The 23061-nt window shown below is 42.2% G+C and overlaps 1 protein-coding gene across 6 annotated transcripts in view; it reads right to left on the bottom strand.

The window, feature by feature from the left end:
• LOC1279073 (neural cell adhesion molecule 1) overlaps positions 1–23061 on the bottom strand; it is a 200389-nt gene that overhangs the window by 139841 nt on the left and 37487 nt on the right. For all 6 annotated transcript variants that reach the window (XM_061662147.1, XM_061662144.1, XM_061662143.1 and 3 more), the window contains exon 3: positions 4126–5122. In XM_061662147.1, coding sequence (XP_061518131.1) covers positions 4126–4255 — 130 coding nt within the window. In that variant the 5' untranslated portion in view covers positions 4256–5122. The remainder of the gene's footprint in view (positions 1–4125; positions 5123–23061) is intronic.

The following is a 23061-nucleotide window of genomic DNA, read 5'->3' as shown; positions in this document are numbered from 1 at the left end:
CCCGCCGAATGGGACGTTAATTTTGTCATGCATAATGGATGCCGGCAGCAATAGAGGGAGTAAGGGGGAGTGACGCCACAAATGTCGGGGAGGTTCAAGCGGAAGTATAGCGCAGGTAATAGCCATCACGAAGTCAGATGGAAATTTAGTATATAATTTAAATTCTAACATACGCACTGAAGCAAGTACTTCCGTTTAAAGCCAAATTAAACTTTCATCATTTGCAAGCAAACTGGCAGATGGGAGTTTGCAAGAATTGAATTTTACATCCCAATCAACGAGACGAGACGCCATTGAGTAATGGCGTTTTTTGAAATCATTTTTGAGGCGTTTTTTTTTGCGCTAAGAGGGGAAATAAAAACGATTTACCGAAAATGTAATTGCTTTTTTCATACGTTTTCCCCTTTCTGGCGAAAAATGATAGTTTTCGATCATTCGCTCGTGAACAAAAGGGTAAGATGACCCTGGTGAAGCTTCATTTATCATAAATAGTTTATCATTGCTCTTCGGAACACCCACACACACACACACACACACACACTGCATCAAGGATGCTTGGCGATGAGACCATCGCATGGATTGCAATTTCCATTTCCTTAAGGACCTGCAGCTACATCCCACCTTCAGCTTGATGGTGGCATGATGAATGGAGCCACTTCTTGAGTGGAGTAAACGAATGCGGGAAAACTACGTTAGGCAAAATGATCGTCAGGTGGCACTCCAGTTGATATGGCAGACATAACCGGATGGATATAAACTTCCTGCTACGGTCACTGCCAGTAACGGTTCCATTCCGCTGGGGGGCATATCGCGAGGCTTATCCTGGGGGTTATGCTTTTCAGCGGCCCACTTTTGCCCATCCCCACCACCCGAGAAGTAGGGACCCGAGTTCAAGTTTTACGATGAATTATGAAACCTGCTAACAGCATTGCGAGGTTAAGTGAAGAAAAGTTGTGTTTTTTTGCTGTTGTTATGTATGTCTCCACATTCTACAACCTCCGTTCTGCACCGTGTACCTTCCCCGGTCAGGTCTGTGTCATGGTTGGCACATTCATTTCTCATCACGACGCCCGGAAACACGGGTTGCTCGGTTTGAAGCCAGGGCGAACCTGTGGCTTCCCGGGATTCAGCTCCCACGCTGATCCCATCACTCTAACGTCGTGTGCGCGAGCCCATGCAAGCTTATGCATAAGGATATATTGTGACAGGTGAAGAATCATCATCATCACTCCTGCACGCGTCTATCTAGAGGATGACACTTTTACGTGTTTTGTTCGAGCCGGAATGTGACCTCTTTCCTGACACCGTGAGCCTTCCAGAACGTTCTGTGCTCAGCTGCGGAAGTGTGCTAGTGTCGAGCAATCGTCGAGAATAATAATGTTCAAGTGCTTTCATCGGGCACGAGTGAAGAATGTGCAGAAAAATCTATTCTTCCATAAATGACGAGCAACGGTGTACCGGTCAACAGGTATGAAGCTTTTGCATAGAGAAAGGCATGCAAATAAACCATTTTTGTAATATCAGAGACTATTTGCATTCGAAAATAGTTATAACGCTTTTTAAGGCATATTTTTCCTTTAATCCATAAACTATTGTTTATCATTTTTATCTTATTTTTATATAACTAATTGAGTAATATCCTCCTAAATACTATCTAAAACAAAATGGAACCCTGAAATCAACAGTATTAAAAAAATACACAAATACACTCTCAATGAAAACCTTCTTCATCTTCATTTTTCTTACGAAGATATCATTAACCCTTTCGCAAAGTCCCGGGCTGGAATAATCTAAAAAGGAAGTGGCCGGGCCACAGCTCTGCCCGTTTATGTACCGTTAAGAGTGCGTAAATATAAATTGTCAAGATTAACTTTCCCATTATCTCCGTCTGCCTTCGATCGTGTCCCGTGGCGATTAGCTGAACGAAGAAATTAGGACAGTTGGTGCAAAGACGGCGTAGCGTTGGCGCTGGCACGTTACCTTACAAATGGCTGCCCGGTTTTCGTCCGTAACTGAAGCAGTGGCACCATCCTATCGTTGTGTGCGGGGTCAAATTTGACAGTCGTAAAAATTTAAAACTCCGATTTAGCCCACGGTGTCTAATTGACTTTATGCGACTTCCCTCTTTGCAATTTGGTGGGCTATGGTGAAAACTTCCCCTCAGCAATTGCTTCGAGTGTCAACCAATGCTTTGACAATTTGTGGTAATTCAACCCTTTTTCTGGTTGTTGCTTTTATCCTTTCCCTGTCTCTGTCTGTTTCTAACTGGAATTGTTTTGTCTCTTTCTTTGATTACGTTTACGGAAGGAAGTAGCTTAATCGTTTTGTATTGTAGCAGGTGAAAGTGTTGAATAACCTTATAAATTTTCGTGAACCTTAGCCTTTTCAAATTAAACCGTAAAGGTGTTCATTGCTGTCAATCAGTTTATTTCATCATTTGATCTTTCCTAAGTTGTGTATTTATCAAAACAAAATAGCGAAGAAATATATAACTCAACTTTGTGTCCTATAAAATACAACCGATTTCATTAGAAATAATTTTTAAATTTCGAAAATTTTGAAAAAAATTGAAGACCATCTTTCAACAAAAAAAGGTTTTTGAAGGTATGTTTGCTAAGGAACTTAAACAAAATATTTAGGCATAGCAGCTTATCTTATCTTGCCCTTAGTTGTATTTATTTAGGCTTTCATAGCAAACTGCGTAAAACGAACATGTTTGATCGTGTTCAGCGTTTTTTTTTTTCAAAAAATGAAAGTCAAATATTTTAGCTACATTAAATTTATGTGTTAGTGATAGTCGCATTAATCATGATTACTTATCGAAAAGATTAAACATGATATTGATAAGTAAATGTTTGTTCATAATACTTACTGCCTTTTTTATATGTAACGGGATCGCCCCCTACATTACATACATTACATTATGTACATTAATACATTACATACAAATAGGAATTAATATTCTAACGGTGAACTAGAAAGAAAAGTCTTTTTGTTATAACAATCATTAACATTGTTTAGTAACCAGTACTCCATAAAATATCAGTTTCAGCCTCTGAATAATAGAGCATAAGTTTAAAGCAAAACATGAATGTCTACTAGTGTTTCATCCGTTTTGATTTTAACAATGAAATACTGTTGTTTTCCATTATTTCAACCAACCAATTGATCTAAGAAAATCTCGATGACTTAACAAGCGTACCCAATTCGCTCCCCAAAACAGTAAGGCAGTTGCGTTTCCATTTCATACGGTTTCACTTTCCAATCAATCTTATAACAGCTCATTTTTCTTCCGTTCATTCGCACAGTAATGCTTAAAAAGCTTTTCTTTGCCACCCACCGCTCGTGCCAATGCCAGAGCCGCTAGGCGCCTGCCAGGTAAACTCTGTTCATGACTATCTCTGAGTCTGTTCGTATTTTCCCTTAATTCCACGTAGCATCTGAAAGCTGGATCAAACAAGAAAATCTAGGTTAAAAGGTGCCCCAGGAAAGGAAAACGATCTGCCCGGAAAGGAATAAAAAAGTTTACTCCACCCAGTGCTGCTACACAGCCGTGGAAGCACCACATAGGAAGGATCTACAGGGAATGGGGCACGAATGGCAGTACACCTTGGAAACGTCAACAAGTTCTCAATCAATCATTGTTGGCCAAGTGTGTGATAAGCTTTTTTCGTCCAATTTCTTTAGCTACCTGACGACACTCGGTGCTAGCATCCCACTTCACTTCAACACGTTCGGTTGATTCATTCATCAAACACGGAGCAACAAACTGACAAACGAGCAAACGAACGAATATTGGAAGGGCCGCAACAAACATTTCGCGTTTGTGTTAGTTCGATTGCTGCACAGTTCTATCACCCGAGAAAGATTTTGCCGTGGATGACTTGTGGTGTGGTACGTCTAGAACAAATAGTACTAAAGAAGGGCGAGGAGCAATCTCGGTATGTTTGTTTAGAGTTTAAGATATAAAACGATTGTTTATACACTGTTTGGCAAAAGATCCAAAATAGATAGTCGAATAAACAAGGATTTTCAGATTTTTGTAAATACACTGTTGCACCTAAAGACGAGTAATTCCAACAAAATACAATAATAAATAATAATGAATATGCATTGAAAACATACCATGTTTTTCCTTATCCACTGCTGCCTGCTGCAACCCGGAAGCATATTGCACAATAATAATGTTGATCACGACCAAACAAAACGCTTGGTTAACTATGTTGCGTTTCATTTTTCGTCGCATTTTCATCATCACCACTTTGCTATGTTTGCATCACTTTACTGCTCATTTACAACATCATCATTCGGCACAACGCTCCACGAACCAGTACACTTCAGCACTAACACAAAGAATGCCATCGACAGGATGCATTTTTCCCGTACTATTCAAACTGCACATTAGCACAATTCACTCTTGAAGCATTCTTGTGGCAAGTAGTGCCACCAACCTGTACTAACTTTTATTTTTAACATTAATTATCACTCTTAATGTAACTCACTTTTCCGGTCACAAAACAAGCACAATCTCGTTCACCTGACACTGAAATAGTTGCTTTCTCGGTTTGCCTTAAAAAAACTCCACCTCCATTCATAAATGGAACAGCAATGATCTGCCACGGGTAGTCGACCACAAAGTCATTGCTTGAAAGAAGATTAGGTTTTACGCTCCGGGATTCTTAACACCGTGCTCCCTTTTTCCTTTTCCCTACGGAGCGCTCGCAGAAAGTATAACGTTCGTAAGGCGAATAACGTCAGAGACGCCTGGCTACGAGTTATCCCTTCTTTTCATGACACAAAGACGATGCTTTCACTCGCGCGAGATAACGGTAAGTTGGTCAATGAGTTAATTACACTTTTGCTGTCGATTTCCACTTGTCGGTGTAAAACTTACTGTAGCGTGAACGATCCTGTTAGAGCAGCCGAGTGCTTTCTTAGCAAGCTCCATTTTGCGGTGGCTCACAACTGTTCGCTGCACAACATCTTATCACGCTGTCACCAGTCGCCAGCTAATGGTTTCATAGGCTTTAGACTTTAGGGTGGCGATTTCGAATCGATAAATTATTGCTTTCCAACAGTTCGTTGTGCCATCCCGTGCCAGCCCCAGCACTGTCGTGTCCACCTGCAAAGGAAACAATGTAAGAAAAGGAGGAAAAAGTGATATGAGTTAGGGGTTCACCGAAAGGAGATGGAAAAAATTGAAACTTGAATTATGGTCCACTGGTTCAAGCCAAACGATGAGCGGAGTGCTGCGGCGCTGCCGGCTGGTACAAAAATAGCAAACAGCGGGTTCGGTGTACCATGAACCTAGGCTAAATTATGGCACCGTCCATAAAATAAACCATGGATTAAGTGTCGTGAAATACGAGACAAACAATAATGCTCTGCTCCCGCTTACAGCGCTCACACCAGCTCGTGTTGGCTATAGGTTTTACGAACCTAACGCCCCCTCAAAACAGGGGAAGCGAACGGAACCGCGCTTGACAGTTTCAAGTCAGCTCGGTGAGAAATATCGGGCGAATAAGGGCCCCGTAAAAAGGAATATTTTATACACATAGCATAAACAGCATAGCACGTGTTTGAAGAATGGCGCGTGCAGTGTCTTTGTAATGTTATTATGAAGATGTAACGAATGTGATGAACTTGTAAATAAAAATTATAATGTCTTCTTCACCCGCAGGCAGTATTTGCATTGTTTTCTTAACGGACAATAAGCGTTTTACATGATAGTATCTGTTAAATGAATAGAATCTAGTTTTTTTACCATTGAAAGGTGTTCCTCTCCATTTTTTCGTTTTCCAACGATCATATGATCCATAAAAAAGAGTATAAAGCACGCCAACTGCTGTAGAAATTTTAAACACAGCAAAAAAAGAATGTACACACACGCTAGCCACACGCTGTGCAGGGCAAATTTAACCAACCAAACTTTTGGCAACCACCATCGCGCAACCCTCCCAGCAAAAGAACAAACTACAAACAACGTGCAACATTTCTGAGCAACATAATCGCTCTAATTAGTTCGGAACAGCCACTAAACTACTGGCGCCAGAGTGGACAAAACCAGCACAGGGTGCAAACCCACCCAGTTTGCTCTCTAAACCGTACCGGAACTGCTAGCTCTGTATGTGTGTGGTCGTGACACAACGACAACGATGTGTGGGTCTTCCTAGTGTTAACTTTAAACCTCTGGAATGTACTTGCACATTATAGTTTCCCCACGTGCATGTGTGTCTTGGTCCATTTTCTCTTCCTTTTGCCTTCCCCGTTAGCTCCTAATCCCAAGCTGCTAATATTTCCCTACATCACCCGGGGTGAGATGATCTGTGTGGTGGTGTGCCCACGAGCACCCTACGGGGTAACTTTTTCCCAATTTCCCGTTTTAAACTTTTGTCACCCCGGAGCCCAACCTCCGGTAGCTTGCTGCTACCGATGGCATTGCCCGATATCGATAGAGAAAATTGCTTTTCCGTTTCCCGTTTGGTGCTAGTGTAATAGCACTGATGCCCGTTTCGGGAGGAAGGGGCACGCCTTGTCCGCTTCAAATGAAGGGGAATGGGGAAGGAGAGAGTGAGAGGTCGCTTACAAAAAAGTTTCCCATCCAATACGACGCCCATGAGCACACGCTATCAAGGATTCTGGATCATCGATCATCGTGACTGTGCGAGTGTCGTCAGGCGGGGCAATAGGACTTTAACGGTGCAGGGTGTGTGTGTGTGCGAGGGAACGAAAGCTACCTAACTTTTGGAAACGACAATCCATAATGCAGCAAAACTTCAGTTCGGTAGAGATATTGATACCACGAATAGGCCCCAGTCCCCCTCACCCCCTGGAATGGTGGTGAGATTTGAATTTTTGTTCGTTTTCCAAATAATAGCACATTCTGCTCTGGATGGTTCTAAGTTCTCGTCCGCGTCAAACACCACCATAAGTGGGCTATTTTTTCTCTTGCTGCTACCTACCATACGCTTCTTTGAAAACTGTACTTGTTTAAGCAGTGGGCTGAGATGTTTCTGCGTAAGCCGAATCACATCACTGATTGCTTCTTGCTTTCCCATTTCTATTACTGGGGCAAGAAAAACAGGAAACGCCATTTTTATCAAACAATTCACGTGCGGCACAGTTGGCAGTGGCAGCAGTTTGTGGAAATCGTTTTAAACGCACCCAAGAAAGCTGCCCCAGCGGGAAACTTTCCTGCCCAATTTTGCACAAGAAACGTCCACCCTCCTGGTCAGTAGCGCAGTTGGGGCACTCCTAAGCAGCAAAAGGGAGCGAAAAGATTGCGCCGCAGGGGTGGTGGTGGACCACTCGGAACGAACGAATTGCAAGAATGGGGAAGTGGATTTGGTAGAAAAAATACAAGCGACATCTGGTGTGCGAATTGTGGAATGGGTTTAGTTTTTTTCCGAAACCATTTCCGAAAACAAAGCACAAAGCAAATAAAAAAAAAACTTTAAGCTTTTTCTCATTTCTAGTACGGTCAACATTATACCATGTTCTTTTACTTTCACGTTCACGTTCTTTTTTAAAACATCGTGCACAAATAGTACAACAATAAAGATCTTTCTGGTATATCGCTAAACAGCATCAACACACACACACACACACCTGAAGCCACTTTAACCCATTTAACCTCTACGTATGCTCCCGGAATCGATTCGAGCAGCCCCGAAATCTAGAACGCCACTAGCCCGGACAGGGGCAACGGGGTGCAGGCAAAGGGGAGTGCAGGAATTGCAATTCAAATCCAAATCCTCTTCGATATCACCGGTTCCCGGGCTTCGTGGCCACTGTGCCAATGCTCGAGATGGAATTCATACATATTTATCAACTAACATCATTAGCAGTAATCATTCCGTTTCGTCCGAACCGTTTCATCGACATTGCCCGGCGGGCGTCCTGGCGTACCGGGCGCTGTACCAACAATCTCGGGGAATAGCATTTCGATATCCGATTGACTTTCGCTGTGCCTGTGTGTGTATGTGTCAAGGACGCGCGTTTGGTGCTGGGATTATTCGATTGGCGCTGGGGAGAGGTGTGGTGATTTTTTCCCTATATTTGTTAGCTTGGTTGAACGATACCAATCCACCTCTCCACCGCGAATTGGGTGCGTTTCGTTCTATCGGCCATATTTACTCACGTGTCCACCCGATACGGCAGCCATACCGGCTTGGCCGGAAATTGCCACGTGTTGGCAAGGAGGGAGAAAGCGCTCAAAGCGAAGGGATTGTATTTTAGGGGGAGAAATAGATACCTTGCGTTGCGCCTACCATGATGGCGCTGAATTTGGCCAGCCAAGGGCAGGGTAGTCAAGACCACCTTGCCAAAGGGAAAAGCAGGTCAGGTAGGGCCGGGAAGCGGGACCGGAACTGTTTGTCGTCAAACAAAAGGTGAAGAATATGTTTGTCATGCCTGAAGCTCGTCTCGTCTCCGCGTAAGGTACGACAGAGCGTCTGACGGGAGGTGAATGCCTTCATTAGATTCCGTACGTGGTTGGACGCGGTTTTGCGATTCCGGTGGCGTTCACCAGCGTGGTAGTTTTTCTGTGGCTTCACTTCTACTGGGAACGGTGGTGGCGGCGGCGCAGTGCCACATTATAGCTCTCGGTGCGTGTCGATCACACCGGGCAAGGATATCATCATGACACCCGCACATTATGTACGGTTCAATTGAATGGTTTGATCCTGATTGATTTCTCTACTCAATGGGAATGCTTGATGAGCTGACCGCCGGACTCAAGCACAAAGCGAAGACAAACAAACACTTTTTCCCCTTACCGGTGTAAGGGCTAATAAATAAAGCGAAACAAAGGTGAAGAAGAAGCTTTACGTCAACATTTCTTCTCCAGTTGCTGTGCTGGTGCCGAGCTTTAGAAATAGTGATTTGATCCTTTGATGTTAGCGCAATACAAACGCTTCACACACTACCCGAGGTGCAAATGTTTATCCATCATCAGCTGATGATTAATTCAGTCTCGAGCATGTTAAATAGAGCAGATAAGAACATTTCCCCTCCCTTCTGAGCTCGGTCTGATTTTATTGTTTTAACTTAGACAACGAAGTAAAAGAAAGGACTGCACAAATATACTTTCGTTGGCAGTCGAAAGCGCGCTCTGAGCTCTAGTGACAACAGACTACTAAAGAAAAAAAAACACACCGTAGGAACAGAAAATCAATTTGGCAAATGGAATCAAATCACAGCCAGACACAGATTCTACCGCCCGAAGCGTACTGCGCCCCGAACAGACACAACCTAAAGCTGTGACAGTGCATCCTTCTTCCTGTCTTCTAAGGAATGCCATTTTGCCGAGCAACCGTCCGCCTTGGAGGAACGCCCATGCGAGTTCCGGTACCGCACGAGCGAACGGATCGAATGGATTGAAAAGTTTTGCTTCAATCATCTTCTCCCTCTGGGAGAACTAGTGAAACGGATTTACTTCCTAACTCGCAGTGACAAACGATCCGAATGTGTACCCGGTCCTCCATTACACGAACGTTCGCTAAGATTATCGAAGCAATCGGAATTGGAACGTTCGTCGCTTGGAACGCTCATTTTCCAAGACAGGAGTTCGTCGGGATTTGAAAGGTTTCCACCCTTCTCGCGTCCATCGCTACCCTCGGTGTGTCCGGATGTATGTTCTTCCTTGGCTCGGGAACATAATCATTGTCACCCGGGCTGCCTCTTTGCCAAAGAAAACTTTTTCCAAACTGAATTCTTTTGCCGTGTGTTCCGATGTTCCTGGGGACGACGAAGTGACCGATCGAAACGACTTCTTCCTGATCTGGAAGAATCGTTTCCCATCCTTGCCGTGGTGGTCTGTCGGAGCAAAGTTAAATCTAATTTGCTAGATTTACACTTTTGATAAGCTGCTCGTACCATCATACATCCTCGGTGTGGTTGCACAGCGGGTACCGGTTAGAAGAGGATGCTCCCCCGGAAAGGGCCTTCTCCGCTTTAAAATCCCCATAAGACCTCAATAATAATAATAAGCCACGGGAGAAAACATGCACCAACTCTATCCGGGTGAAACTTTCCATTTGTGTGCCTGGCCGATAGCATCGGAAATAAACTTTAGGATAGGAAAAGAAACTTACAGACAACAAGTATTGTGTTTTCAAGTGGAATTGAACACGGACTGCTCGCCCAGTCCCAGCGCAAGTGGTAAAGGAGGACATAGAAAATTGAAAGCAATCTCATTAATTTCGTACTCGTTTATTTTTTTTCCATCCCTTTTGGCTCGTATCAAGATGCCGCTTGGAAACAAAGGGTCTGTGATGGTGATGGATTATTTTAATATGGTTGTAAGTGACCCTCAATAGGGAGAAAAGTCAAGGAACTACACAGGAATATTATTTCGGTTTCATATGAAATTACCTGAAATAGGAAAGAACCTGAATCACCAATATCAAAAACGGAAATCATCCGGAGAAGATCAATCGAAAGTGTTTGCAGTTATTATCATATTTTAGTCGTCTAAACTACATTAATTGAAAGGAACAGTTGCAATAAACTAAGGGCTATTGTAATCTATTGCATAAACGAAAATTAACTGATAAATACATATATCAATAACTAAGTATGAGATTGTCTCTGAAACACTTTATTTCTCGTTCTAAACGATTGAACGATTGAACTTGAAAATAATAAAATCATTTTTCATAAAAGAAAGTCCTATCATTTTGAAAGCATGATTATTATAAAATTAGCTAGATTAATTACTTCACCTTTGAAAATCCCATTGACATTAGCTCACACTTGTTACATCACTATTAACTGCCAAGCAAGAGATATTCTAAATGCTGTTGGTTGTAATTCCATTGAGCTTTCGGCTGCCTTCTATCACATTAAAACCCACACATCTGTCGATACAACAGTCCCGGTTGCAGTTCGATCCCTTTTGCCCACGATCTATTCAGTGCTCCGCGCCATGAGCGCAAACCGTGTACATCTTCAACAACAGAAGCCAAATGTTGAAGAATCCTTCGCACTTTGTTAACTGAGTAATTTATTCATAAACATACAATGGTAGCGATAATGTGTTTTGCTTGCAACATACACACCTACACACACAAACATGCACACAGAACACCAGCTCCAACGCATTTCGTGCCAAGTCATACCCACACAAGCTCCACGGTGCGCCAATATATCCGCTCTTTCATGGTGCCATAAACAATTCAACCACCTTTTCCTCTGATTGAACCGTCTTGCTGCCGTCGATGTGGCGATGCCGGCTTCAATTCGCACCGACCGGAGAGATGGATGGTAGCAAATGAAGCGGGAAAAGAAAGTTATCCATCCAGTGACGCGCGGGCGGTGCGCGAGGAAGCGCCCGGCGAGGCTTTTGCACGCGAGATGTATATGCACACCAGGGTATTATGCTTTGCTGGATCATTCAGCCACCAACACCATTCGATTCGATCTGGATGGGCTTGGGTGAGCGCGAGGGTTGTGCGGATTGTTTTCGGTTTGGAAAGGGAAATGATTTATTCAGAAAATATAGCACATAAGAACGAATTATCTTTATGTGGAATGATTGATTTTGACTTTTTTATTTGCTTTGAGCCGCTGCCACCCACCACAACCCAATGTGCGCACCGCACCGGTGGTCCCAGTGCAGCCCTGTGTGCTGCTATTGAGATTTCCCATTTACAATTGGATCCTTTCTTTTTTAACCTCGGTACGCCTCCGCTGCTTATGTTCCGCCGGGTTCCCAGTTGATCGAGCGTATGATTCTTTCCTCGTTTTCGTTTCGTTTCGTTTTCGGCTCGGTTGGAGGTTGTACCGATGAATGGAACCGGTTTCGAGCCGGAGTACCAATTCGTTCAATTCACCCGGAAAAACGAATCTTCTTCAATAGAATTCTTGCCGGTTTCCGGCACCCGGGCCCGTTCGTTATTCAGCACCGAGGAAAATCAAATTGGACGTAAGATAATTCAATCCCTCGCGAATAACTTTGGCAGGAAAATGAAGGGTTTGCGTTGAGGGTAACGGTGGAAGCATTGCAACAAACGATGGTAACGGATCAGTTTCCTATGAAAATAATGGTCAATCCGTTACACCTGCTGGGTGGTCGGTGGCCGTACTTCATTATGAGGCGCATATTTAACCAAAAATAATACAGTTTCATTGAAAAGCGTCTGAAATCCTCTTCAATCCTTGGAAGCTTTAAAAATAGGTCAGTTATTTTATTTTATATCCTTTGACTATGCTCTTTTCATACATTGTAGTAGCTGTTCAAAGTGAGTTAGATGGGCGTGTTGCATAAGGTTATTTGTTTCCATATTATCATAGAAGCTCCGCGAACTTACGAACACGCATATGACGTTCTTGCAATATGTGTTCCTTTCGGGAAACGTTAGACATCGATACCAGTAGAATTAACACAAATGTAATTGGTTTTAGAAATATCAAAATTAGTTCATCGCCGTTTTGACTTATCAAATTATCAATTAATCTATCAATCAATTTAAGGATGAACACATTGCCTTTTAAAATGAAGAAAACGAGTGTCAAATAACATTCCTTGCGAAAGTATTTTTTGGTAAATAAACAAACTTTTTTGAAACATTTGTTGCTAAATAAGTAATAGCGCTAGAAATTTCTTTTTTATAAATAAAAATAAGAAGCTTTAAAAGCATTCAAGAACATGAATAATACTTATGTATCGAAAAACAATTGTCCAGTTTTGAATATTGCGTTTGAATACATAATGCTTCAAATACTATCCGTTTGCATCGGCTGCCTGTATGAGTTGACATGTACTAAAATAAGGGCAGGAATTATCTTTGTTTTTCCTACCATAAATCACCCAACCCTGACCAAACAACGCGTTGTACAAACGGGTTTTGGCTATAATTTTCCTTTCCTACCAGTTGAGCAAAATTTATGCCGCAGCCACAATTTACTGCTTACCGGGGGGGAGGAATCATTTTTTGAACTTCTCAATCCACTCGCGCCACACGAATGCAACGCTTTGGCCCAGATTCAAATAAAAAGAGCGCCTAGAGGTCGTGTGAAACGGGGGCCACTACTGCTGATACCACTCCATCCCCTCATCAAACAAAAAGAACCAAAAGTCATTGCGTTCTGACCGACGCATAAGATTTGTGTGGCGAACATAACGCAACCGAAATGCTTTGCTTGCAGCGAATAAAAATAACGCAGCGCCACGCGATTGCCCTGGTTGGTGATTTTATTGCACTTTCATTTCTGTATTGTATTTCGGACCTTTGATTTTTCCTGTTTTTTATGTTTTTGTTTTCGAGTGTCCAAAGAGTGTTTTTTTTTTTCATTTCTTTTACGCGTTCACCATTTTCGCCATTTGTGCCACCATTTGCACTCGATTCGAATATCAATTCATTTTGTGGCTCACCGATCAGAGAGGCTCACACAGACCGGGCGCTGTGAAACGGCAATCTGACCACGCCGCTTTCACACATACACGGATTAATGCACTCGAGCATAAGTAACGGCCACTCACAGTTACCGGATCCATCAAATTTATTACTGCTTTATCAGATTTCCCCGCGTGCGTGGATATTTATGAGTGCATGTGTGGGTCTGTGTGTTTATTTGGCGAACGAGTTCAAAGGGTATTCCATTTATGAGATTTCCTGTAAGCTTATTCACACATGGACCCACACAAAACACTTATGCGCGAATTGAAGCTCCGATTGATCAGGTTTCGCTTTGAGACCACAGGAGTTTGCGTGTCGGGGTTTGCGTTTTATTTGTGGCTTGAAATGCGAGACACAAATCAAATTGATATTTTGCGTTGCAATGAAGCAAAATGCTTCACTGGTTATGAAAGTAATCATCATTGCGAGGCAGAACATGCTGTAAGTTCGGAAAATAATTTCAAATTCACGAGTAGCAGTATGAACGTGCATCTACAATGTCGGCTACATTTACCCTACATATCAGAACAAATGTATCGTGGAGCACGCGTTTTCGTTATAATCATATCGTGTCGTTTTGGCAAACCGTGTCACACACACAAACGCACCCACCGACACACCACATTGTCCATCATTTCCCACTTTGTGTCAGGTAGCGAAAGTGTTCTAGCGAGCCTGGGGAACGATTTTTGATCTACTGCTACGTGCTCTGAATCGAGAGTGATCCATTTCCCTGTGCCAGGGTCTGGCCTCGAGCATCACCGTTTGATGAAGTGGCTGCCACCGTACGCTGCACGAAAGTCACGCCCTTGCCTCGAGAGGTTCCAAACAGTTCACGTTTGTTGCGCTAGTTTGCAACACCCATCCGAACACACTACCATGTGGGAGGCAAGAAATTTTGCTTTGGAATAACGGTTTGCCATCCCTCCCACCACTTCCCTCGGCAGCCCAAAAGCTCACCTCTTGCTGCTACTGCTGCTGATGAAGAAAAGTGCCGGAAATCGGTTTATTCCTGCGGTGGTTGCCGCTTTCGACGGGTGCGAAGGGATGCGATAAGGATATGCTCAAGGTTTTTATGATTCGTTTCGTTTATAATTCATCCGTTGTCTGGGCTGCGATTATTTTCTCCACCTGCAGCGCAACCGTGCGGCTTTGAGGGAACGGCTGGCGTAAACATTCGCAAATCTTGTTGCTAATATGACGACCCACAAAACGTCAGCCTGTTGTGTTTCCGTTTTCTCGCCGGTTGTGGCTGGTGGGTTTTGTACCACCTACTAAAGAAAAAGCCTCCCCACCCACGAAAACAGCGAACACCCTCCCATATGGCAAATTCGTCATTTCTTTATTTAACCATCTAGCACTTTCAGCGCTTTGGCAGCGAACGTGTGCCGACACCATCCAGCCGGCCCAATATTGTTGATGCTTAGTATTCATCACCTTATCCAGTGGCGAATGCGTGGGACAACAGCAGCAAGCGTACTCACCTACACACCGCTGGCTGGATGATCTTACCGGTGCAACCGGTTGGGGCGATAAAACACTTAAGCATTTCAGCAGTTGAGGCACAGCATCATGCGTCGTATTTTTATAAACTGCCACACTGCCACTCGACACTGTGACAGAGCTCCCGTTTTGCTTTAGCTGGTGAAATTTTGCGCACCCGCGTGTCTCCCCGGTCTGGTTTTCGGCTGGTTTACCGCTCGTTAGGCGAAAGGTGCGGGAAGGAATTTCAATTTCCGCAGGTAGATAAACAATTGGAAGAACGGTGCAGATGCGGTGCAAAGCTGCTGTTAGGGAAGAGATTTTGCTCGAGCAGTTGAGGCGAGCTGCTTCCTTTCACTCAACCGTCCACCGAGACGTGACCAAAATTGAGCAAATGAAATCTCGAAAAAATGGGCACGGTGCAAAAACGTGTGCCAATTATGATTATGTGCGTAGGCATAATGCGCGTACAAGCTGGGGCACGTCGTGGGCTAATTGAATTTGTTTTATTTTCGCGTCGCATTGATTTACCGGTTGTTTTACACATGTTTCAAGTGTTGCATTCTATTGAGAAGATTTTTAGCCCGGGTCAAAGATTTGATTGGGTGCGTTGGGAATGTGCCGTTGTAGAGCTAGGCTAAGCTATTTGTTATAGAATAGTTCTTTCAAGCATAAATCTGGTATTGTAAACATCGTCGTTAAACAAATGTTTTTTATTTTATGATTCTAAGCCAGTTCTTCAGTGACAGTGACACCATACATCGAGACGTATGAACGTATAACGTATATTGTATGAAGCTCGCCATACTACAAGATACGGTATAAACGCCTCTCTCCCAGTTATGATTAGACGGTTTAAAAAGTTCTCGCAATTTTGTGATCATAATATAAGCATCAATACGACTTTCTAGGGTGTCAATAGACACGTTCTGTAATATAACAACGTCAACTGATCTACATTTGTATTAAAATGCAACTAGTTTCTAAGTTTCCTCTCGTTAAGTCTTTATAGTCTCGTCTCCTTTTTTATAAAATAAATGAACAAATGAACAAAATAATTTGTTTTCAAAATTGCAATCGAAGTTTTAGCTCTAACTTTCGCAGTACAAATTATTTTTACTTCATCTGATATCCAATAGTAATGCAAAATTGAATTGTTAATTTGACACTTGAAGATCATCCATTAAAAAAAACTTCATTTGAAAACTTGCATAAACTTTTCAAAAATTCAACATATTTGAAAAATTGGTAGCAATTCTGAGATATACTACATAGAGTACTTTTTATTGTGCGTCTAGCTACTTTGTGGTCATATAAATAAACGTTTGTTTCTTACAGAATATGTCGCGTTCTTCATGTATTCTGAACATTATTCAAAACAATATTACTTTACCCTTGTTCAGCATAAAATCAGTTTGTAACAGTGTGTAAAGCTGCTCGCTAAGTAATGTTGTAAGCATGCTTATTAAAAACTTCTACCGCGCTTTCCCAATTGCCGTTCTATTTCCAGTGACTCGTGCGACTCTCTGATGTCGTGTGTCTCACTGTGAAAGTAAATAAAACACACACAAATGTAGGGACCCAGAAACCCTTCAGACCAGTTTTATCGTGTTTCGCCAGTCAAATGCAAACCTTCGTTCGCCCAGCGGGAGCCCGCACGGTAAGTGCACCAATTTGAGGAATGCCGGGCCACCGAACCACCGTGAATCAATAACTTTAATTAATTAGCAGTTCCAAAACATTCGCCGACACCCAGCAGCTGCGGTCATGTAGTAGTTGAAAAAAAACCCGTGCACAAACTTACCGCTCCGGGTTCATGTTAAAAGAAGTTTAAGTACTATTATGTTTGCTCGATAGACTCTCCGGCTTGCCTCTGACCCGTGTTTGGCTTTCGGGTGGCATCGGTGCTCTGCACCACGTCGATGCAACGCAACCCAAAGGCAACCCGAAACTTTGATTGGTCACCGTCGTTTGCCGTTAAAGGTGGTGGCAATCCAGCGACGCTACACGAATCGTTTACCGCCACCGTTTTGCCTTGATGGAGGTTATTGGTTTATGGCTGGTGTGTTCGGTGTGCTTTTTCCTCGCTTTTCCCACCGACAGTTCGCTCACAAACAGGCACACCCAGCAGCACTCCGCCCAGGCTGTCCGAAATTGCGCAATGTGAAAAGCAAACAGTACGTACGTATGAGCAAGCAAATCAGTTTGCATGCCAACTTCTCGGCGTTCGCCACTGTCGTGCTTTTCTTTCAGTCAATTTATTTAGCTGTCGAAAGTTGTGTTTTTTACACCGCCCCACCAGTACCCGTAGGTAAGCATTCAAGCCCCCTGGTCGGGTCACTTTTGAAAACAGGCACTTTTCCGTTTGATTGCGCTTGAAGTTTTTTTTTCTCTTTTCTCTTTGTGATTCTTCAGACTCTTTTTTTTTGTTTCGTTTCTCGCCTCCAGTGCTCCACTATTTCCATTTTTGTCATTTTTCTCCCCACATGTTTGATTTGGAGCGTGTCATAGCAGGCAACCTGCCAAGAGTCTTTTGAAACATATCTTTGATCGTTTGTTTTCCCCCGAAGCCCTTAAATGTGGTTGAAGTCAGTCGCTGGAGCCAATTCAAACATGACGTCCCGGGTACCCGCATTCTTCTTTCGAAAGGCAACCGCCGCCGTCGAAAATCAATTGCAATCTTGCTGCTTGCTGTTTCGTGTGCCCGTTCTGCTTGCGAAAGTGTACTGCATAAGCACACCAAAACACACACACACTCACTAAAGGTGATTCGTTAGATTGAAGGTGTTCCCGGTGCTTCTGACAGGTGTGGAAATGATATTGCCTTAATGTTTATGGCAGCATGAAATGCATGGCAGCGCAAATAGGCTACAGAGTGCAGTGGCTGGTTGGTTCAGCTACGCAACTATCTTGGAAAAACGGCATAATGTTTGAACTATTTTTACAGCAATCGTTTAGGTGAAGGTGAAAAGGCGGGGCAACAATTTGATTGAAAAACACATACCTGCTGTTGCTTCCGTGCGTAAATTGAGTAGCACACAGGCTTGGCATGACGTGTGTGTGTGTGACGTTGCACTGCACGCAACTCCAGAGCGCTTCAAACAACGTTTGTCTATTTTAAAAGCATCCATGGCGGTTGATTTTTTAATAACACAACACACACAGGTAGAATGAGTACAAGACAACAAAGCACGCTTGGTTCAATAGAGGATAAATTATGCGACGGATATCTTATTTTATTTTACAGAAACGTTGTTCTTAAATTCTTTGAATGTTTTTTGTAATACCTTAAACACACTATACCGTTTTCTAATCATCAATATCCGTTTGATGTTATAAAATTATATTTGTTATTTCTAATACAGATTAACTGTTGATGATGATGAAATGTTATAGGAGTTTCTAAAACGAAAGTCACATATGCTCGAAATATTGAAAGTAGAAAGGAAAAGTCAACAGTAAAGAGCTATAATTTTACTTATTTTTTATCAACTAATGGAGATTTTAAAAGCTTCTAAAAACGTACACATGATGGCACAAATCAGAATGCCTACAATCGAGTCGCGTTGGTAAGATAATTTAAATTCGTATTAAGGCATAACATAACAACAAAGTGAAGATGATTTTGAAAACAATCAGCTTTGGTAAACTTCTACCAAAAAAAACTTTGTAGTACAGGATTTCAATACTAAATACATTTAAAACTAATGTTACAATGATATTATACTGTGTTCCAAACCCTGTTGAGCAGAAGATCTATAAATATTGAAGTAACAAAAAGTCAAGTAAGACAACCTAACAAGTAATATACGTTAACTACAAAACTGGTTTTTAGAAGAAAAATGTTATTGAGAATATTGTTGAACATTCTTTACCACATCGAAGAAACTTTGCTCCAAATTTTACCGAAAACTCATTCATCGCTACATTTCGGTGGAAAATATCCCTTCATAGTGTAGTCTTCTGCCAACACATCAAAGAAGTGCTACAACGCACCCATCACTCGTTGCGATCCAGTTCAGCCCTTTCATCCTAGTTTATCAAAAGTTCCTTTGCATTACAATACTTTTCAATCAGGCCAAACCGACTGAGATGTATCGGCTAAAAAGTCAACCTCTTGCTGTAACAAACCCACCGAGCAACACATCAAGCCGCTCAAAGGGTTCTAGGTTCGTTTGATTACGATTGATGAAAGAGTTACAAAGACCGAGATCGATAGAGAGAGAGAGAGAGAGAGAGAGAGAGAGAGAGATAGTGAGAGAGATAGAGCGAGAGAGAGAGAGAGAGAGAGAGAGAGAGAGAGAGAGGGAGAAAGAGAGAGAGAGAGAGAACAAGAAAGCGATGGGAACGTCAATCCTCAAGGGGTAGATTTTTGTCTGTTTTCATATAAGTAGTTTCCTGCTCATGAATCCGCGAAAAGCTCGCCCCAGGCTGGGATATTCAAATCCGTCCAAATTTCTATTCAATCAAACGGATCCATCACAAGTCAACCTTGGCTTTTCCGATAATTCAGCACCGATCGTCTATTCTTCTGCCACTTACAACACCCAGGTAGCGTCGGCGCGGGTGGCTGCAAAAGGGGCTTCTTTTTTTTGCACAGCATCGGATCGGCACGGTCCCATAAACCCTTTCAGCAGATTGCACGGAGCTATCGTAAATCTTTTCTGCCTAAAGCGAGAGTGGCTGTTGATTGACTTGATTATATGCTGAAAATTCGGTATACTGATTTTTGCTCTCGTAAGTGATCCAACAGAACTTGGAAAACAAAGAATATTTTAGGATTTTTTTTGTAACTAACTTTTATAACTACCTTCTACCGAACAACAACAAACAGGTCTTGTACTAAAAAGACAATTATACATCAACTTGCTGTTCGAACACAATTTCCACCAATGCAAAACTTACCATTCCACAGGACTATTTTACATCCTTAATTCATGTCCCGAACTAGCACGCCTTACAGTGGCCAAATCTGCGGTCGGGTTTTTGCCATTCCACACTAGTAAGCTGCCGGTTCATTTCCGATGAACCTTATTTCTCTTCATCAAACGCAATAAGCATGGGAATAAAATGTGGCCCATAAATTTTCCGCTCGCCTGTAATAACTGTCACGGTATAAACACTTTCCCCGGGGCGGTGAAAAGAACTAAAGCCATCGGTATCTGGTGACCGGGCCGAGCCCGACTTGCTCGACTTAATGTAGGCTGTTGCGAGCGAAGGCAAGGAAGCAGAATACAACTACTAGAAAAGGAAAAAGAAAACACTAACGAAAGTGGCGAGATGCCACTTTTACGCTCAATTCGTGCCACGAACTTACAGGGCGCCACTGCTGACGTGAGCGATACGTCGTCCCGGAAGTGGCCGGAACAAATTTTCCTTTTACAGAGCCTGAATCTGCCGCGAGGGTTTATGATAGGCGCCTTATGCATTCCAATGATGGAACGTTACGTCTCACATATACCAATGTTGGTGTCGGTGTTGCCCTAGCAGTGACACGGTTTTCCGATTACTTACGCCATGAATGGGTCGCGCACCAGCAGGAAGTTGGCGTAGAGCTATGTAGCTAGCACAACAGATCCTAGCTTTTAAAGGAAAATGGCTAGGTTAGGGATGTTTTGCAGAAGAAGCCATACAAAGTGGAAAGTTAAGCAAAATGGAGTCTGTTTCAGAGATACATTCCAGCAAAATTTTAGCAAATGGAAATATTTGAAGAATGTAATGAGAAGATGCTACTTTAAACAATGTGCTTATAAATGTCTTTGAGCTCACTTATTATCATAATTCATTCACAATAACCTATAAAGTTTATTGTTTCGTTTTACTTACTTACTTTTCATACACATTCAACACCGGTCGCGTACAACAAGTTCATGATCAATGGATTGTTTGCATTTTGTTGCGATTTCTTTCACCGCTAGCCATTTAACCACCCGTCAACAGACAGCATCGCTACGTTCCTTGACGGAAAATATCACTCCCATTCGCTTCTGTACCACCAGCACACGCAGCAACTTTAGTTTATGATGGAGAAAAGTTGTTCAATTAGTGGAAAATTGCGAAAAATTATGGCCAGCAACCGACCCGAGCACAAATAAGTAAACCTTGTGCAAAACATCCATTGCCTACAAACATCCCCAAAGCTGTGCAGCCTATAGAAATGCGGTGCGTCGCGCAGCTTGAGCCAAGCGAGGTACAAAACGCAGTCAGAGGTAAAGGGGAGCATAAAGGCCAACTGAAGCTGAATCTACCCACGAAACGTGTGGCGGTCTTTTAGCTATTAGAGTGGTGCCAAGGGTGTGCCGGCGATTTACGACTGCGATTGTTTATGGTCACTGGGCCCGATAGAGGTAGTTGAAGAGGAAAGAACGAAAAAAAGGACGAGATTTTTCCGAGACCCTGTACCAAACCTCTAATGGTGCACCGATTTCGTTTCATTCTTCGTTAGGCTTGTTACAGAAACTTGTTGGAAGTTTTTCCCATCATTTCAGCGCAGCTTGTTTTCGTCCTCATTAGAGCGGTGACGTTTCGAGATGGATGTTTTTGAAACTAAGTTTGCCTTCGACCGTGCATAAGTTGAGTTACTTTATGTATTTCTAGTATTGTTATTGTTTGTCATTTTGAGTGAAGGCATCTAAAATTTAAAAATGTTATGCAACAAATGTGTTTTGTTACATCCAGTTATCTAGTGAGTTTTCTCGAGATACCTAATTACACAATCCCCAGAAAGGAAATCTGGTACAGTTTGAGGAATGTAAAACTCAGTTATATTGACAATAATTTAGCAGCTATTTCTCAAACTTTAATTATTTAAAACAGGAATATTATTCTGTATTCCAAACCGTAATATTGAACAAGTTGTAAAATCAAAGAATCAAAACTCATCACGTTTTCGAATAATCGAATTTAATGTAGAAGTAACAATTGCTTAACAACTGGTACTTTCTTAAGGATGTGCTGCTACTTCAGTTCATGCTAGTACTATACCGAGTTTTTGTTTAAAGGTCTTCCAATGTAATTTTTTCATCGTCATATGCGCTCAATTGAAAAGTAAATTGCTACATTATGAAAATTATGCATGTTGCATCCATTACAAATACATTGATATAGAATAACGCAAAAACTTTATGGTAATAAATAATCATTCTTTTTCAACAACAGTTCTTATTGCCCAATCTAGCTAATTTTCAATGATTTTGGGAAAGTTGATGCTTCTGCAATTAATCGAATCAAATTCACTCTTATACGAGGCGCCTCGTCCGTCCATTACCATAACTCGCATAATTTTCAAGCATTGGTTCAAGCATAAAAGAAGAAAAATTTACAAAAAAATCACATTTGACGCATCAAGACATTCCCAATTTACATATTCTGCTCAACTTTTCTTAATTTGAAAAAAAAACAATGTTCCAAAGTATTGTAGGACAAAAATGTTTCTACACATAATCTTCCCTCTGCTGTGTTTCTTTAATAAGATGAACCATCCCATTCGATTTGCCTTGGAAAACTGCAACTGAAGGCCTTGTTGGGATTTCAAAATAGCAATATCAGTGGTGTTCTAAGCCCTTATTCTAACGTAGTATTTTTCTATAGATTAATTTCTGTGCTTAAAACATCATTCAAACGACGCAGATCACATACAACTACAGCAAATAGCTCAACAAATGTGTCCTCAAAGCGCCACCAGCGTCATCATGTGAAGGATGCATTCGCGTTACGACCAACAGCAAAAAAGTGCTACTATTTGTTCGCTCAAATTGGCAGAGTAAACTGTTACAGCAAGATTGACCGCAATTCACTTAACGGTACAAATCCGTTCCATCATCATTACCATCAACGTGATCATCCCACTTGCAGCGATGCCCAGACGCGGCACCAGAGCACCGTCACGGCCAACCACACGCCAGTAATCGTGATTCATTTCATTTCGGAAATTGCCTTCAATCGTCAACAGGCCTTTCGTTTTCTCAAAAAGCCACGAAATTGGCTATCGGCAAAGAAAAATTTCAAACGGTTGGAGGCTAACGCTGTGGATACGGTGACGCTCTTCCTCATGCCGGAGCAATAGGAAGAAAACACGAAAAACCAACACGTAGCTGCTTTTTACACAGTAGTACAAATAAAAAAGTAGAATCTCACTTTTTTCCTGTTCTGTGTTTCAATCGCACGTCAAAAGAAAAAT

This window comes from Anopheles gambiae, chromosome 3, assembly GCF_943734735.2.
Source record: "Anopheles gambiae chromosome 3, idAnoGambNW_F1_1, whole genome shotgun sequence".
Classification (NCBI taxonomy): Eukaryota; Metazoa; Arthropoda; class Insecta; order Diptera; family Culicidae; genus Anopheles; species Anopheles gambiae.
Note: the sequence above shows the minus strand (reverse complement) of the source record. Positions and strands in the feature narration are given on the sequence as shown.